At 46.9% G+C, this 20000-nt stretch overlaps 1 protein-coding gene across 7 annotated transcripts in view; it reads right to left on the reverse strand.

The window, feature by feature from the left end:
- Positions 1 to 20000, reverse strand: part of kcnc3b (potassium voltage-gated channel, Shaw-related subfamily, member 3b) — a 170392-nt gene that overhangs the window by 131917 nt on the left and 18475 nt on the right. For all 7 annotated transcript variants that reach the window (XM_066684118.1, XM_066684117.1, XM_066684116.1 and 4 more), the window contains exon 2: positions 14686 to 15398. In XM_066684118.1, coding sequence (XP_066540215.1) covers positions 14686 to 15312 — 627 coding nt within the window. In that variant the 5' untranslated portion in view covers positions 15313 to 15398. The remainder of the gene's footprint in view (positions 1 to 14685; positions 15399 to 20000) is intronic.

A 20000-nucleotide genomic window follows, 5' to 3' on the forward strand; every position in this document is an offset into this window, starting at 1 on the left:
AGTGAGTGACTGGGTGAGTGTGTGAAACTGTCCACAGGAGTAAGTCCTGAAATAACTGAATATAGATCTTAACAGTGCAGTATATATTTCTAATACAGCATCATTTATATTTATTCATCTGTGTGAATCTGAACTCTACTGCTGTCTGTGTGTGTACAGTGTAGTTTATGACTGATGTAGTTCACTGTAGAGGGAGCGAGGAGCTGTGTGTGTACAGTGTAGTTTGTGACTGATGTAGTTCACTGTAGAGGGAGCGAGGAGCTGTGTGTGTACAGTGTAGTTTATGACTGATGTAGTTCATTGTAGAGGGAGCGAGGAGCTGTGTGTGTACAGTGTAGTTTGTGACTGATGTAGTTCACTGTAGAGGGAGCGAGGAGCTGTGTGTGTACAGTGTAGTTTATGACTGATGTAGTTCACTGTAGAGGGAGCGAGGAGCTGCGTGTGTACAGTGTAGTTTATGACTGATGTAGTTCACTGTAGAGGGAGCGAGGAGCTGCGTGTGTACAGTGTAGTTTATGACTGATGTAGTTCACTGTAGAGGGAGCGAGGAGCTGCGTGTGTACAGTGTAGTTTATGACTGATGTAGTTCACTGTAGAGGGAGCGAGGAGCTGCGTGCGTACAGTGTAGTTTATGACTGATGTAGTTCACTGTAGAGGGAGCGAGGAGCTGTGTGCGTACAGTGTAGTTTGTGACTGATGTAGTTCACTGTAGAGGGAGCGAGGAGCTGTGTGTGTACAGTGTAGTTTGTGACTGATGTAGTTCACTGTAGAGGGAGTGAGGAGCTGTGTGCGTACAGTGTAGTTTGTGACTGATGTATTTCACTGTAGAGGGAGCGAGGAGCTGTGTGTGTACAGTGTAGTTTATGACTGATGTAGTTCACTGTAGAGGGAGAGAGGAGCTGTGCGTGTACAGTGTAGTTTATGACTGATGTAGTTCACTGTAGAGGGAGAGAGGAGCTGTGCGTGTACAGTGTAGTTTATGACTGATGTAGTTCACCGTAGAGGGAGCGAGGAGCTGTGTGTGTACAGTGTAGTTTATGACTGATGTAGTTCACCGTAGAGGGAGCGAGGAGCTGTGTGTGTACAGTGTAGTTTGTGACTGATGTAGTTCACTGTAGAGGGAGCGAGGAGCTGTGTGTGTACAGTGTAGTTTGTGACTGATGTAGTTCACTGTAGAGGGAGAGAGGAGCTGTGTGTGTACAGTGTAGTTTGTGACTGATGTAGTTCACTGTAGAGGGAGAGAGGAGCTGTGTGTGTACAGTGTAGTTTATGACTGATGTAGTTCACTGTAGAGGGAGCGAGGAGCTGTGTGTGTACAGTGTAGTTTGTGACTGATGTAGTTCACTGTAGAGGGAGCGAGGAGCTGTGTGTGTACAGTGTAGTTTGTGACTGATGTAGTTCACTGTAGAGGGAGCGAGGAGCTGTGTGTGTACAGTGTAGTTTGTGACTGATGTAGTTCACTGTAGAGGGAGCGAGGAGGTGTGTGTGTACAGTGTAGTTTATGACTGATGTAGTTCACTGTAGAGGGAGCGAGGAGCTGTGTGTGTACAGTGTAGTTTGTGACTGATGTAGTTCACTGTAGAGGGAGCGAGGAGCTGTGTGTGTACAGTGTAGTTTGTGACTGATGTAGTTCACTGTAGAGGGAGCGAGGAGCTGTGTGTGTACAGTGTAGTTTGTGACTGATGTAGTTCACTGTAGAGGGAGCGAGGAGCTGTGTGTGTACAGTGTAGTTTGTGACTGATGTAGTTCACTGTAGAGGGAGCGAGGAGCTGTGTGTGTACAGTGTAGTTTGTGACTGATGTAGTTCACTGTAGAGGGAGAGAGGAGCTGTGTGTGTGTACAGTGTAGTTTGCATTATGTGGGTTGGTTTAAACACATTTGGTTTAATTTACTTCTATTTTATTCACTCAGTGTTTACAGAGACAAAGCAGAAAAAGAAGAGGAAAAAGCCACTGATGAAGAATCATGTGCAGTGACACCTAATTAAAACGATTCTGAATCATTTGTCCGTGTTTTGGATTTCATTCATTTGTAAAACCCAAGATAACACCACGCAGCTGATCTAATGTCTTTGGGATTAGATGCAGTGTTGAATGTTGGATGTCCACTTGTCCAGGGCCGGACTCTCCGCTCGCTGAGAGACTGTAGCTGGACGGTGTCCCGATCCCCTCCAGGGAAATGACTCTCAGTCTATCACCCGACTCTAACTCTCCTTCCCTCCTCGCTTCTCTCACACTATTCTGGGCTCATCACATCTACCTCATACACAACACTTGAGGCACGACTGAGTCACATTTCTCTCGAGTGTGTGTGAGTGTGTGTACAGTTGGCTGAGTGTGAATTTAACGGGCGAGTAGCTTTATTCCAGCGCAAGTTAAACAAAAATTACGACATCTTTAACAGAAAGAAGGAAAAGAAAATGATACAGTGTTTCCGTTTACTCTTAAAGAGGACGTATTCAAACAAACTCACTCATTCAATATGGGAATCTGGAGCCCACCAACCCACACACCGTGAAACAAGTCAGTCAACACAGTCAGTGTGGTGTGTGCTGCCTGAGTCTGAAAAGATAAAACGAAGTTTGAAGTCAAGTGCTGAGACTTTACAATTGCCCCGCCCCCTCGTCTGAGTCTGTCCAATCACAGCACTGGACCCTAATATATATTCATTCGTTCACCTTCTGCAAGTGTCGCTGTGGATCCCAAGCCCATCCAGAATCACTGAGAGCTCCAGTCACACACACACCCAGTCACTCTCTCTCTCTCACACACACACACACACCAGTGGACAGTTTCACACACTCATCCAGTAACTCTCACACACACAGAGACACACACAACCACACACACACCTGTGTACAGTTTCACACACTCACCCTGACACATCTGTGGACAGTTTCTCTCTCTCACACACACACGCCTGTGGACAGATTCACACACTCATCCAGCCACTCACACAAGATACACCTGTGTTGTTTCACACACACTCACCCAGTCACCACACACACACACACACACACCCAGTCACCTGTGGGTAAAAGAGTCTGGGGTGTGTTCCTGCCCTGCGTCCTGTGAATCTGGACTTTAATGAATGTATGAAGGAATGACTAAGATTCTACAATTTTATAAACGATTGTAGTGTGTGTGTGTGTGTGTGTGTGTGTGTGTGTGGCACTGTCCCCATCTCTTTCTGTCTCTGATGAGAACAGACTCCGGTGTCAGTGGGTTTTCAGACAGAGACGAAATGTCCTCGACGACAACAAAAACGCCAATGTCACACAAAAACCTGCCCAAAGCAGTTTTCTTAATACCGCGTCTATAAATAGAGTCCAGCGGCCCATCGATGTGGCCGTGTCCAGCGAGGTGAGCCTCTTCCCGTCCGAGAGGGACGCCGCGTCCTGCGCCAGGACCCGAGAACTGTCGACCGAAGCATCGTCCAGGCCAAGGCTGACCACAGAGGGGCATTTATATCCCTCACAGTCTGTGCTGCTCATCAGCAAACACTGGGAATTGAAAAGACCATCAAATGCACTCAAACACAGAGGACACACTCTCAAAGCTGTCTTACGGGTTTTAGATGACAGGGAGTGGACGATATTTTGCACACTGTGATACGACATGTTTGTTGATGTTGTAATTTAACTCCACAGAGAGCGGCACATTTAGCACATAATTACTAAAACTGCCAAGGTCAGGTCATTTTGTCCTTTCAGGACACTGAGAGGGTCATTCATGCCTTTGTCTCCTCTTGTTTGGCCCATCACAATGCTGTATATTCATTAGTACGGGGAACATTTCTGTTCACTTAGGGTGCCTTTCCACTGTATGGACCGACTCTACTCAGTTTTCCCACTACCACAGCTCCCTCTGAGATGTATCCATTGTCCCTTCAAAACCCCACCTCTAACGTTAACGTTAGCCTAAAATTATCCAGATGTACGTCCCTGACATTCATGCTTAGGAACTGCTCCATAAGGGGGCGCTCTTCAGTTCCTTTACCACAAAGACCCTTTGGATACGTTCACAAAGTCGTGGCCCGGATCTGATCCATTTCTTCATGTGTGACACATTTTTGTTTGTGTGTCCAATCTTTTTAGATTGGATTTGGGCCACTTTGGCTACATTCACTCAGAAAGTAAAAGTGACCCAATAAGATTTTATGATCGAATCTGATTTTCACACTGTCCATGTAACACCTCTTACAGTACCAGTCAAAAGTTTGGAGACATCACAACTGTGTACCAGCCCCTACCTCTGCACAACCCCAGTTACAGTCTCAGATCTACAGTTCTACAGATTAACCCTCGACGAGGCCCCGGCTGTTCACTGAAAACCGTTCCAGGTGACGACCTCATGAAGCCGACTGAGAGAACGGAGAGAGTGTGTGAAGCTGTGGTCAAAGCAACAGGGGGCTACTGTGAAGAGTCTAAAGTCTAAAACGTAGTCTGCTTTCTTTAACACTTCTCTGTTTACTACATCACTCCATATGAGTTCCTTCATAGTTTCAATGTCTTCCACCTTCATTTACAACGGAGAAAATAGTAAAAAACCCATTGAATGAGATGGTGTCCAATCTTTTGACTGGTGCTGTACATCCACAACATGTGGGAAACGGCCCAAAAACAAAGGAAACCCTCCCTCTGTGGGTGTGTCCAAACTTTTGACTGGCACTGTATATCTGACACCAGTCTGAACAGATCACACTCCTAAACAGACTCGTACGCGCTAAAGGCCTTCAGGCTCTGACCAGAAGGAAATGGTCTGTAGAGAAAAAGGGGCTGGTGTTTCACTGCGGCGCTACGTCACAAAACCTCTCTTTCCTTCGTTCCAAACGAGCTCTATGTTAAAAACAGTACGAATTAAAGACTAAAGAACTTCACTCTCTCACAAACACAAGGTCTCCAAAGAGAACCAGACGAGCGCTAAGTGAGTTCTCGACGTGAACAACATACAACTGATAAAGAGTTGTTTTATAAAAACAAACCTGGATTGAAAGGTTTCAAATGTTTAACCCACATTCAAATAAAACCACTTTGGACCGGAGTCCGGCCGGAGTGACGTGAAAGTCATGAATTCCGATCTGACCGTTCCGAGAGAACTGCATTGCCACAGATCGGATATGGAGCGGACCTCAATAGCACATGTGAAAATGGCTCAAATCTGATTCAAAGACTGATTTGGGACATTTACCTGCAGTGTGAACGTACGGATCAGATTTCAGCAGCACAAGTCCGAGTGTGACTCAGTCTGAGTTAATGTGACTTTGACATCACTCCACCGCTGTTGAGAATGATCCGTGGACTCCGGGCCAAAGCATTTTTGTTTTAATTTGAGGTGTTTTAGGGAATGGAAACTGGTATGAAGTGTTTTTAAGAAAACGAACAGGAGAAGACCTCGCTCCTTAATAGTTCTTTATCAGTTTTATATCGTTTGTGTCTTTGTATCGTTTGGTATGAAGCTGCTTAAACACTGATAATGGAAATATTCTCATCATATCAGTGTTCTTTTTAGTCTTTAATTTACACTGTTTTTGTCCTTTTTTATCTGCTGTGTGAACATAGCCTTTTCTGTCCTTGTTCTTTGTCTGTTATCACTTCCATCGTTGAGTAACTACCATTTTCTCCTGATTTACACTGAACACAATTCTGTTAAAATCAGAACTAACCTCTCCAGAATCCACAGCAGTGACCTGGAACTGAGCGCCAACTAAAGGAACAAACACTGAAGTACAGTGGAACCTCTACCTACCTCTACCTTTCGCTGTCTGCTATTTACACTAATGCTAAATTGCTAAAGCTACAATATGCTAATCTTAAAAGCTCATTTAAGTCTGGGGGCGCTGGGAGACTCGCCTATTGGGGTCAGTGGCCCTTTCCAGCCGCCGGCTCGGAGGAGGCTCGGGTTCGTTTCTAGAGTCGTGGTTCGTTGGTGGAGGCAAAAAATATATTCAAATGCCCGGTTCGTATCTTGGAAAGTTCGTTAGTAGAGGTTCCACTGTACTCACTTAGTTTGGAACTTGTCTCAGAGCTGGACGATTCGACCAAAATTTATATCACAATATATTTCCTAATTTTGGACGATACGATGAAATTCCAATATTTCTATGAACATAAAAGCCACAAAAAACCTGAACTGAACTTGAATAAAAGAAACATGACATCACCGTCAAACATTAACCTCACAGCTTTGTCAATGGTAATATTTTTAAACAAACTTTAAACATCGAGTACAACGAACTGATGGCAGATGTTGTAAATAACGCACGTCGAATTATTGAACATTTGTGATTGTTTTTGAAACATTTAATATGGCAATATGTGTAGATACTGAATAATTGTCCAGTCCTAGTCTCATATCACCTCTGCCCTGTGACCCAGCGCTTCAGAACCGTGTAGAGGAGTAGATTAGTACCCCATCTGCCTCCTGGAGGAGGGTCCTGCTGCAGGCCTAATTACTCCACACGGACGGCCCGTGACCTCAGAGCAAAGGCAGGTCGTGAACATCGGGCTCTCACACCATCCCCAATCCATTTCAAGGAAAAATCTATAGCAAATCCAGCCCAGCGCCAATCACACCGCCACGCTGCTTTTAACACAATATTAACCTTCTGCACAGGCATTACCCAAGATACTTTGGAAGATTTCTGTGAGAATCTGATGGCGTTCCAATGCAAGGACATTAGCAGTGCGAGAAGATTAGCTGTGGATCACAAACACCGCTCCAGCTCATCCCAAAGGAACTGGACGGAGCGTAATCACTGGCCGGTGCCTGGTCAGAGACATGAATCATTTTCAGCTACTCCAGACTCAAGACGTTCTTATTGGTCCGTGAGTGCACACACAAAAAGACACACACGGAATCAGGGAGTCACCCCGGTGCACAGGGAGCAGCTGGGGCTTAGGTTCCTTGCTCAAAAGCACTTCTGCCATGGATGTTGAGGGAGGAGAAGGTGCTGTTTCTTCACCCGCCCTCCCACCTTTCCACTATGGGTCCATCTGATGAAACCGGTGACTCTCTGGTGCCAGAGTTCTGGTTCTGGAGCCTAAAGCCACGACTAAATGTGATAAACCTCAACAGGACGAATCTGCACAGTGTCAGTTGTGGTGTGATCAGCAGCAGAGTCAACATTAGTAGTGTGTGCATATGTCTGAGAGGGAGTGTGTGTGTGTGTACAGACCCTGATGGCTACTGAGAGGCAAACACAGAGGAAAATCCATAAGCGATCAATCAATCGTCAGCACTCAGCTGCAGGGGAGGTGGATCAGATCGCCGGTGTCTTTAGGAGTGATTGAATAGGTGAAGACAAGACCAACGCCGGCTCGTTCTCTCTCTCTCTCTCTCTCTCTCTCTCTCTCTCTCTCTCTCTCTCTCTCTCTCTCTCTCTCTCTCTCTCTCTCTCTCTCTCTCTCTCTCTCTCTCTCTCTCTCTCTCTCTCTCTCTCTCTCTCTCTCTCTCTCTCTCTCTCTCTCTCTCTCTCTCTCTCTCTCTCTCTCTCTCTCTCTCTCTCTCTCTCTCTCTCTCTCTCTCTCTCTCTCTCTCTCTCTCTCCACCCCTTCACTCCTAACACAAGGGAGCAACCGTGGCCTGAAAGTTAGAGAAATGAGCTTGGGACCGAAGTCTCTGAGAAAACCCAGTTCATATCTCACCTCTGTTGAGTTTGAGAGCGGGCCCGGGCCTCACACTGGGCCCGGTTTAAACATACCATGAGAGTCCCATGCTCCTCTTCAAAAACGCCACAGGGGAACGGTACGAGCTCCCGCTGTGACTCGGATAAAAACTAGGGACGCACCGATATGAGAATTTCGGGACGATATCCGATATCACACGTGCACACATCTGCCGACGCCAACATACACGTTTAAAAAATACATTAACATTATTCACACATACAACCAACTGTACACAAACAAACAATAAAATAAAAGGAGTCTCCTAAGAAAAGTGTTAGCTACTTTTTTATAGCAAACTGTTCCCTACAGAGACTGGTCCCCACTTTGCCATTTAAATTACTCTACGGACCTCCTCAAACTAATACAAATATTAAACACAATATATATCTATATTATTAAAGGTCCGCTGGTGTTTATTCATCACACAGTGTTTATTTAGCGTCAGCAGTTATTGGTTTTGAAATATCGGCAAAGATCAAAGCATCGGCCCGATGCCGATAATCGTTAAAAACCGATTATCTGCCGATACCGATATAACCGCGATATCATCAGGCATCCCTAATAAAATAGTGATAAAATAACACGATCTCGGCTGTAGCTGGATGAGAGAGTGGAAACTACAAAAAGAACCCGGTTCCAGATTTGGCAAAAACCAAAAGAGCCGGGTCGAGTCGAGTAGGGTCCGTGCGACGTGTGTCTATGGCGATAACAGTGTGATGAATTCACGCTAACTAACTTATTACCCACTGTTCAGTCCGGATCCGGACCGAGGTCCAGTCCGAGCTGTGGTTTAAGAGCAAAGCGCAGTCATCCTTGATGTTAATACAGCATTTTTCTAAAAACCTCTGGGCAAATCCGCATTGTTCCGACTGTAAAAACACAGGAATTACTTTAAATTCATTAGCAGTGCTCTTGTAATTCCTGCCTCCTCCTCCACCCTCAATCGCTCATGTGCCCCTCTTTCATTTTCCCTTTCTCCATCTTCCACTCCAGCACTATCCTCAGCCTCTCTCCCCTCACTGCAGCAAAGGCAGCATGCGCGTGTGCGTGTGTGTGAGAGAGAGAGAGAGGCTCACGTGTCCTGGTGTGCGTGAGGAATGGAGTTGGTATGAATAACGTTGCTGATTATTGCTCAGCTCATAAATGTTTTACCGTCCGTCCGGATCATAAATCCAAGAGCCCCGCTTTAAATCATGCCAATAATCTCCCTCTTTCCATCTCTCTCCCCTTCTCCATCAGTCTCTCTCTGTCTCCTTCAACCTTCATCCATCTCTCCCTTTCTCCCTCCTCCCCATTTCTCTCGCGCTCTTCACGCTCCATTGCCAGGAAGTCCAGTGTCTGGTGTTCTGTTGGGTTTGGGATCCCTCAAATGCTTTAAAATGGGTTACAGAGCGGTGTGTACCCAGCCCTGCTCGGCTGCGCTGGAGAGCTGCATTCTCACACACACACACGTGTCCCTTCAGAGATGAGCTCACACGCCTGTAAGTGTACTATATCACCGTGGTTGTGCTGTAAATCTGGACGTATGTGGATTCAGAGGCGGCAGGATGGAGAACTGACCTGTGAATGACATAAGGACAATGCGGGGATGCGTTCTTTTGGAGCAGCACATTCTCAACAAATCTTCAACCTGCTGTAAACCTTTAGCCCACAGAAGCCTCTCTGAACCAATAAGGAACATATCCCTCCTCTTCTCCCGTCTGTGACCCGCTTTGGTCCAAACCCCACGAGCCCCACAGCAGTGTTCTCCCCCTGTGTAAACAGCCCCTGTTCAGAACGCCCGCTTTCAGCACCTGTTCCTTTAAATGATAATGAGCCGCTCGCTGTTCACCCCGACCCCGAGCGCACAGCAGTGAGGAGCGAGGAGCAGAAGCTCTGGCTTTTAGCCGTTTTCACTCTGTTCTCTTTCTTCTCCGTTCTGAGTTGAGCGGGACTGTCCCGGTCCGGTCTCAAGGATCTGCACTGGGGTCGATCAACCATCGATTATTGATTATTATTGGGGATGCATGTAGAGCTCATGTTACCAACTGAAACAGAGTGTGAGGCGGTGACATGGATAAAGAAGTCAAATCAAAGTCAGAAATGCTACAGAGACCTGACCTCGGATCTTTGTTTTTAACACACTCTGTTGTTGTCAGATCCTGGGACGTCACGCCCTGCGTTTGGTTCATTTAGACCTTTTTGTTTCGTATTGCGTTCCACAGACCGACACCCTCCGCCTCTGGGGGTCTCAGACCGGTTGCTTGGTTCACACTAGAGTCATTCACACTTACTGTGACAAACCACACTCAGAGCAAACGCACCAGGAATCGAATCAAACCGGACAAATCTGAACACTAAGGAACAGCTTGGAAGCAGGCATTTTCTCCTTAAAGCTGCAGAGATATTTAGTCTTATCTTAATGAATCATGTACTCGAAGTGTGCACTGAGCAGTGTTCATTCATTGTCTGTATCCAGTTCAGGGTCACGGCGGGCTCGGAGCCTACCCGGAATAACTGGGCGCGAGGCCGGGACACACCCTGAAGGGGGCGCCAGTTCAGATTGAGACTCTACACAGGGGTGTGTGATATGACGATATCAAATCGTGAAGGATAAGAATTTGTCCACAATACACCATCACAGGGAGATTGTTGAATCGTGCTAATACACATTCTCTCCGCCGAAGTTCTTGTAAGTTGTTTACGTACTGTGTACATATTACACATCAGTCGATGGGCAGACTCTCGGGACACTGGTAATGGAAGTCAGTGATCTAAAATGTACGACTACTGAATTAAAACCAAACGATTGTGTTATTCCACACGAGACCTCTTCCGCGCCACGAAGCCTGAAGAGGCCACAAGCGATTCACAAACACACACAAAGGATACCAGCGCTTACGAAGGTTGTCCCCTACAAAACAAACCCAAATGTCAGTCTTTCCGTCAGTCCACTCGTTAGTAATCCTCATGTTTGTGTAAAGAGTACACACAAATCTACAGTTCAAAATAAAGTACAGTGGAACCTCTACTTATGAACTTGATCCGTTCCGTGACCCGGTTCGTAAGTGGAAAAGTTCGTTTCTCGAGTCAATTTTCCCCATTTAAAATAATGGAACAGCAATTAATGGGTTCCAGCCCCCACCCTTTTTGCACTGATCTATGTTTACAACACTCTCAAATTAGTAAAAAAATACATGTAGCGTTACTAAAAATAAAAGAGAAATACAGTGGAAACAGAGATAAAAAAGAAATAATAAAGTTGTAAGTGGTTACACAGCGCTACCTTGAAGACGTGACGACTGGCTGGAGCAGTAACACAGGCACTGGCTGTATGACGGGAGGTGGGGGGGGGGGTGGAATAACGGAGAGTAGGCGGTGAATGTGGGGAGACGAAGTGTAGATACAGCTTAACTTAGCACGAATTTCCATGTCTGCTATTTACACTAATGCTAAATCGCTAAAGCTACAATGTGCTAATCTTAAAAGCTCACTCCAGTCTGGGGGCGCTGGGAGACTCACCTATTGGGGTCAGTGGACATTTCCAGCCTTCGGAGGAGGCTCGGGTTCGTTTCTAGAGTCATGGTTCGTTGGTGGAGGCAAAAAAAAAATTCAAATGCCCGGTTCGTATCTTGGAAAGTTCGTTAGTAGAGGTTCCACTGTACAACAAAATTTAAAAAATGTAAACATGTTCCTCGTGGATCTCCGCTATGGCAGAGTAGCTTGGGCTCTTAGCTTTAACGACACGTAAGTCGAGTCTGTAGACCAATCAGGGGCGACGCTTAACCAAGGAGGCGGGGAAGCGACCAGGCTTCAGCTCCTAACAGACGCGCACCGCGAGAGACGACAACAGACAGTTTTATACGGCAACGGAAATCAAAATAATAAACAACCATCAAAACAATAAATAGGTTTTCAATCCCTTTCACTGTCTGCCATTTTCCTGCTGAGACCGATTAAACACAGGAGGGGTGTGAGGGAGGCGGCCAATCGGGGAAAGCTCCCTCCTTCCAACACGTCTGGCCTCAAAGGGGAAGAGCACTGGGTCAGAAACAAGACTCAGTTCCTTACTTTTTGTGCTAAGCTAATTTGAGTTGAGTAGCGTATGTTAGCAGTAGTGATGTTATGCTTAGAGTGCGCAGCAGGGGTCTAAATTGTTAGTTTATATTGTGTAATACCTTAAAACAACCAACATGGCGTAACAGAGGGACTCGCTGAGTACTGGCGCGTCTTTCTCACACAGAAACACCTGCCGTGAAAGACTCTGAGCAGGTAGCGCTCGTGCTAACGATGTTACCGAGGCTACTGTAGCAGTGATGTCACAGCTGATTCTGCTGAGTGATGAAGATCAGAAAGATAGCCGTCATGATGAAGCATAATTCAGAGAAACACGAGCACCAAGCTGCACCAACTTCAACCACTGCCACGTGTGAATTCACGTCATCTACTGAAGCCCGAGAAGGTGTAGTGATTGCAGCCCTGCTGCACACACACACACACACACACACACACACACACACACACACTCTTCATAAGCACACATACTGTATCGTCAAAGTCCTCTGCAGTGTCCATTTACAAGGGTTTAAAGGGTTCATCTGGACCTCTGTGTTAACGTCCGTATGAACACATCACACTCATACCCCTCTTGCTTTGCAGGCACTGAGCGAAACGCAACGCTCCCACCCTTGGATTAGTCTGCTGCGGAGAGCCGAAGCCATTCGTGAGCTATGATTCACAATCAGGTAGCACTCGAGAGCGTCTGATCGATATCATCCACATCTCTTACTCATCCATCCATCAGCGGCTCTCTCTCTCAAGCCGTCACCCTCTCACATTACGACCACTTGTCAGAGCCGCTCCGGGTTTGAACGGCTATGACCGAGGGCACGTGGCTCGGCAGGAGAAGAGCACCCGAGGCTCGGGAACAGCAGAGGGGAGGTCTTCCCGAAGACTTCTGGTGGGAATAAAAGTGATCAGCCCCGAGCCGACAACACTACGAACGGTTACCCTCCTGGCACCCACTGGCATCACCCTTATTGTTCATGAAGAGGCTTTTACAGAGGCTAAAGCTGGGGCTAACAGGTTTAACTTCCTTTTTGAAGCCCCCAATATATTCATCAGCCCAGGAACACACAGACCGTGATGAAGAAGAGCAGGTCTTTGTTTTTTAAAGCATTGATTTCAGGAAAATGATGTCAAAACGATATATATTTAGATACACAGCGTGATCAACAGTGGTCAGATGTGTACTGTCACTTTAACACAACTAAACAAACACAGCATCATTTCGTCAAGAACAAAAAAACTTCCATCGCTACCCAGAAAGCAGCCCTTCAGAATATCAAGTGTTTAATCGTGTGTGTGTGTGTGCTGTAAGCCGTATCCTGAGTGAATAAGAGGTGACGTCCAGTGGCTGAGCATTTCTACTTTAAAACTACAGTGCTCCAAACAGTCGAAGAAACACAGATTCAGACAGAAAGGGTTTCATACCTCACACATCTCAGCAACCAATCATGTCAGCTTACGGGGGGAGGGGTGGAGAATACCTGTGTTTACTGAATGAATGTGTGGAATTACAACTGAGCAGCTTTTTTTTTTTCGTTAGGGGACTTTTATCTTGGAAATAACTTCTAAATCTGTAACTACAAACAAAGAGGAGTGTTTATGTGGGACTTTAAAGATGAATCCTTTAATGAGACTTTCACTCATTCATTCTGTGTCCTTCATTCAGAGCTGGACAATAATCGCAAAATTTATATCACAATATATTTCTTAATATGAACTAGGGCTGGACAATAATTCGATATCAATTTATCACGATATAAAATGTTTCAATAACAACGATATGATGTTAAACACATTTTCAGTTTTTCAGCACTCATTATTTACAGCGTCTGTCACTGACTGAGGGTCGTTACAGGACCCCGCCCTCAGTTTTAGAGTTGGTTTAAAAATATTAACACTGACGAAGCCGAGAGGTTGTTGTTTGATGGTGACGTCCTGTTACTTGTTCGTTCTGGAAGTTTTTCAGTGGATTGGTTACTGTTCACATCGATATCGAAATGATATCGTATCGACTGAAATTAGGAAATATATCGTGATATAAATTTTGACCATATCGTCCAGCCCTAATGTGAACAATAAAAAAACGCCACAGAAAAACAGCCGAGAACTGAAAGCAACCTGACACCACCATCAAACTACAACCTCCTGGCTTTTCATTATCAATACATAGGGCTGGACAATATGCTCAAGATTTATATCACGATATTTTTCTTAATTGCGGTCGATACGATATCATTTCGATATCGATATAAAGAGTCTAAAATCCACTGAAAAACTTCCAGAACGAACAAGTAACAGGACGTCACCATCAAACAACAACCTCTCGGCTTCGTCAGTGTTAATATTTTTAAACCAACTCTAAAACTGAGGGCACTGCTCTGTAAAGACACTCAGTCAGTGACAGACGCTGTAAATAATGTGTTTAAAATGAATATCGTTGTTACTGAAACATTTTATATTGCGATGTGTATTGACATTGAATTACTGTCCAGCCCTAAACACTATAAACCAGTATATTTTTAATTGGGAAGTGAATTTATGTGGGTTTTTATTTATTTATTTATTTATTTAACAAAGCGGTATTGTTTTTAGCAGTTAGCATTGTTGTTTTTAGCTGCTTATTCGGACAGAAGTGTTCATGCATTTTACTGGTCCTTATAGAACTCCAGTGAGTGTGAGCAAGTGTGTGTGTGTGTGTGTGTGTGTGTTTTATAACAGAACCATGTTTTACACAGTCACTTGTTTCTCCTTGTGTTTGTTTTTAGCTCATTAGCATGTGTTGTGCATTCACTGTTTCTCTACTTTATGAACACTCCTCATGTGTTCACACACACACACACACACACCTGTCCTCTCCCAGGGCTGTGAGCCACCCCACGCGCTCTAAACTCCATGGTCCCACGCTGCGCATGTTTCCGCTTGGAGCGCGTGCCTCACTCTCTCACTCCCTCACTCATTCACGTACTCACCCGCGCGTATTTGGAGGAGTAGGGGTCCTCGAAGAGCGCCCAGATGCGCGGCTGCCACACGCGCCACCAGCCCGCCTTGCGCCCGTCCTCCTGCAGGCACAGGCGCTTGAGGTCCCCGTCCGCTCCGCCGGTCAGCGCCGCCGCGTCGTCGTCCTGCGCGTCGGGCTCGGGGCTCTCGAAGCTGTCCAGCGCCTCCTCGGCGTCGCGGTGCTGCCGGTAGTTCATCCAGCAGCACGCCTCCACGTCCGTCTCGTCGATGCCCCAGAAGGCGAGCTCCTCCTCGAACAGCGGGCCGCACACGTCGCTGGGGCAGTGCAGCTTGCCCGTGCGGTAGTAGTTGAGGATGAACGAGAAGACGGACGGGTGCCGGTCGAAGAAGAACTCGTCGGCCTTGGCGTCGTAGTCGAAGTTGCTGAAGGCGTCCGGCTCAGTGAGCCACGAGAGGCGCGTGCCCGGCAGCGTCTTCAGCGTGCTGCGGTACGTCTCGTGGCGCACGCCGCCGCAGTTGATCACGATCCGCTCGCTGTCCGACGGGCAAGGCATGTCGGCGCTGTAACATGCTTTGTTGGACGACTTGTTCCCACCCTTGCGCCCTTTGAATGAGGAGACACACACCGAGCTGAGCATAGGGGAAAGGAGGAGGGGGGGCGGGGAGGGGGAGGGAGAGGAGGAGGAGGAGGAGGAGAGAAAGCGGAGGGCGGGCGGGGAGGAGTCTGTGGAGGAGGAAGGGGGGGGGGGGTTAGTGAGAGAAATAGGGGACACTGGTTATGGACATGATGACAACAGAGGGACAATAATGTCCTCAATGAATAGAAACATATACACGGCGCCAGTCAAAAGTTTGGAGACATCTCCTCATCAGTGATTGTTGGAGTAGAGCTAGTCACTGTATAGAACTGTGTACCAGCCCCAGTTACAGTCTCAGATCTACAGTTCTACAGATGAACCCTCGACGAGGCCACGGCTGTTCACTGAAAACCGTTCCAGGTGACGACCTCATGAAGCCGACTGAGAGAACGGAGAGAGTGTGTGAAGCTGTGGTCAAAGCAACAGGGGGCTACTGTGAAGAGTCTAAAGTATAAAACACATACTTTGTTGTTTACTACATAATTCCATATGAGTTCCTTCATAGTTTTAATGTCTTCCACATTCATTTACAACGGAGAAAATAATAAAAAACGCATTGAATGAGATGTGTCCAAACTTTTGACTGGTGCTGTACGTTCACAACATGTGGGAAACGGCCCTAAAACAAAGGAAACCCTCCCTGAGTGGGCGTGTCCAAACATGTGACTGCTGTAGGTTAATCTCACACCACGCAATAAGCTCCATCAGTCGTTATATTACATCACATATGTTTTACCTATCATACAGGAGAAGGCGGGCCAAGCCCCAGAGTGATTGACAGGGGTATCACCATGGCAACATAAACAACCAGCCTCAGTAGCAGAGCGCTAGTGAAAACATTATTCTAGCCTGGGTTTGGACGCCCCTGCAGCCGGCAAGAACTGAGGGGTGGCAGGCCACGAAGTTGAAGTTTATAATCTGTAGAGCGAATACACACACACACACACACACACACACACACACACACACACACACACACGCACGTACTGCTTTCAAGTGCACATCGGGTGGTGGTTATCTGAGAAGTCCAAATGGTTCCCCCGACTACAGGAGTTCTTAAACATAAATAAACAAAACAGTGGGCAGTTTGTGCTTTGTTTAAAACTTAGATGGGAACCTCATTTTTCCGATAAAACCGACACCACTTAAATGCAGCATTAGCCCTTTTCCACCCACGTGGAACCGGTTCTGTTCCCGTTCGCAAACCCAATTTGGAACTGTACGGCACATTCCCGTCAACATAAACAGGTTCCTGAACCAGAAAAGTTCCCAGCTGGAACCGAAGAACGGTGGGTCGTTCAGCAGGAACTGTGACGGCGCCCGTGGGCGAGTGAAGAGATAAAGAAGCTCCAGAGAGAGCTCAGAGCCTGAAATAAAGAGTTATGGCGCAGTGAAGCTGGATGCGTCATTTACAAGGGAACAAAAACAAGAACCTGCTCCGTCTGTGTGTGTTTTTGGGGGCCGAGTTCTACTTCTCTCTCTGTTCTGAGTTCTCACTGTTCTCTTCTCTTACTTCTCAAACATGGCTCTTAAACATATAACTAACTCTGATTGGTTCTCTAGCAGACCTGACTTCATGTATGTCAAATTTAGCCCCGCCCACTAAGATCCATCAGAAGAAAAGTACTTTAGAAATAAACAAAAAACCCTGCATACTTCTCCATGACACTGAGAAGGTGAAGGTCAGAGGTCAGGGTCAAGTACACACATTGACAGTAGCTTTAAGGGCACCTTAAAGGAACACTAAGTAATATCATTACCTAAAACTAAAGCTTCAAAACCATTGTGGTTCTCCACTGAGCTGTGGAAGTGAGAACCGGACCTCTGTTGTTGCTGTTCCAGGCTCAGCACTGTAGAAACTGCACTATGTAACTTTTGGAAGAGGGTAGAAAACCACAACCCAGTATACATTTTTTACATAGGGTTCCTTTAAATGAGCTTAACGTATCCAAATATAAGTCTCTGAAACAGCTGCACATGAGCCCTTAGGACACCGTGCCCAAAGTCCAGTGTCCACTAGCTACACTATGTTCTCTGAGGTCCAGACCTCCTCCAGCATCAGCACCTGACCTCATTAGTGTGTTATGGTGGGTGAGTGCCATCATATCCTCACAGAAATGGTCCATCTAGACTTAAGGTGTCCCAGAGGGTTCAGAGCAAAAATTTTTGTCCACTTTCTAACACCATGCCGAGGGACAGATTCATTTACAAAGCTGCAATGGCACAAGCCTGCACACACACACACACTTGTATTTCTGATATGTAGGGCACATTACGTAGCTTCCCATTCATTTTGTGGCGACTTACCATCAACTTTTTCTCAAATACTACAACTAGCTCAACCCTAACCTTAAACACATCTTTACTTCTTTAATATGTAATAATTACATTGTGGGGACCAGCTAGTCATCCACACATAAAGTCCCCACAATGGGAGTGTGTAAACAGGTTTTAGTTCCTATTCCTAATATACACACACAATCTAGTGTCTGTGAATTGTGGGGACATTATATAGATTCCCACTCATTTTGTGGAGACGTATCCATTAACGTTCCCATTAAAACTACTAGTCTAATCCTAACCCAAACTTGAAACACATCTTTACCTTAAAACGTAAAGATAACATTGTGGGGACCCCAGAACAGTACAAGTCCCCATAACGTGAGAGTGTAAACAGGTTTCTGTCCCCACAGTGTGATATATTCCTGGGACACACACACACACTGCAGCTGCTGTGTGTGCAACTGTGTGTGACAAGCCTCGACCATGTCCCTGAAGTAATCAGCCCTCTGGGGGACGCTGCTATCTGCGCCGCTGTGCTGTAATGGCTCGCAATAACAGTAATCCTCCGTGTTCAGGAGAAGCAGAGGAAGGACTGTTTATGGATCTGATTCTGCAGCAACATCTGGACGTGCAGCGTACGACGCCGGAGGCTTCTCCACAGTGGAACACAGTCCTGGACCTTAATGAAACGCCCCCCTGGCCCGGCCCGGCCCGGTTTGGACGCTGTGACACTGTCTGTGTCTGTAGGGTCTGACCGCTGCTCTTTTTCCTGCAGAATTACAATGTCACTCTGTAAATTAGTGCGGCCAGGACTGCGTCCACTCATGGACTGAGTAGAGAGGGGAGGAGGGAGGGGGTGTGTTCAGTATGCAGACACTTCACTACAGCGCCAGAGCGAAAGGGGGAGGAGAGAGAGAGAGAGAGAGAGAGAGAGAGAGAGAATGAGTTTTTCACTGCAGTAAAAGCTGGAGTGGCTTTCTCATTTCGTCCTCTGCTCTCCCTCTATCCTTCTCTCAATCTCCATGTGAGTGTGTGTGTCTCCCCCACTGCAGTGCTGTCCTCTTGCTGGGAAACCTCAGAGTTTGCTGTTATAAGCCATAAGTAATAAGCCATTTCTCTCTCTCTCTCTCTCTTCCCTCCCCACCATGTATTCTATACCTCTCTCGCCCCCCTCCTTCTCCTCTCCGATTCCGCATTCACATTTCTCTGAAGCAACTCGCATCCCACATCCGCCCCATGCCTCACTTCTCTCTCAATCCCTTTCCTCTGTTTCTGTTCTCCCCACTCCTCCCTTCCTCTTTTCTTCTTCTAGTTCTTGCCCCGTTTCTCCTTCTCTCCTCTTTCTCCTGTCCTCTCCCGGCGCGTCCCGCTCCGCCCTCGTCTCAGGGTCCGCAGTGAAAGTTTGAGAGCTCTGGAGAAGTTGCGAGGGGATGCTCCACGTGGGCCCCTCAGTGCCGGGGAAGAGGAGTGAAGGTAAGGATTCAGCCGCTTGCCGTCGTTCCAGGAAGAAGCTTCGGTGCGGTGTACAGGGGTCTGTGTAACGACCGGACTCTGGATGGAGAGGAGAGAGCCACTGTGGAACTAAAGCTGACCTCAGAACAGCTGGGGTAAAGCCGGGGGGGGGGGGTCTTTATACGAGACGATGCTCGAAAATCTGAACTCGGCGCGGCTATAAACCTTAACCCTTAATGTCGGACTTACACCAAACAGCCTCTGGAGCGATTTGACCGTGGAAGACGTTTCCAAAGTGAGACTGACGTCACGTGACTCTTGCTGGAGTTGCAGCGTGAGGGGGTCAGTGGTTTGGTGTAGGTTTTTCTCGTCCTGATGTTCTGATCAATATTGTCACGAGTCTTTAGTCGTGTAAACGGTGTAAACAGTGACATGGACGTTGTAAATAACCAATAAACATCACAAAGAACTCATTATCTGTAACCCTTATCCAGTTCAGGGTCGCGGTGGGTCCAGAGTCTACCTGGAATCATTGGGCGCAAGGCGGGAACACACCCTGGAGGGGGCGCCAGTCCTTCACAGGGCAACACAAAGTACTGTGTGTAATGTATTAAACTGCTTATATTTGGACTTGGGTGTTTAAATATGGGGCGGCACGGTGGCACAGCAGGTAGGTGTCACAGTCACACAGCTCCAGGGACCTAGAGGTTGTGGGTTCAATTCCCAGTGTGTTCTCTGTGTGTCTGCGTGGGTTTCCTCCGGGTGACTGTGAGGAGTGTGGTGTGTTCTCCCTGTGTCTGCGTGGGTTTCCTCCGGGTGACTGTCTGTGAGGAGTGTGGTGTGTTCTCTCTGTGTCTGCGTGGGTTTCCTCCGGGTGACTGTGAGGAGTGTGGTGTGTTCTCTCTGTGTCTGTGTGGGTTTCCTCCGGGTGACTGTCTGTGAGGAGTGTGGTG

The sequence above is a fragment of the Hoplias malabaricus genome, chromosome 10 (assembly GCF_029633855.1).
Source record: "Hoplias malabaricus isolate fHopMal1 chromosome 10, fHopMal1.hap1, whole genome shotgun sequence".
Lineage (NCBI taxonomy): Eukaryota > Metazoa > Chordata > Actinopteri > Characiformes > Erythrinidae > Hoplias > Hoplias malabaricus.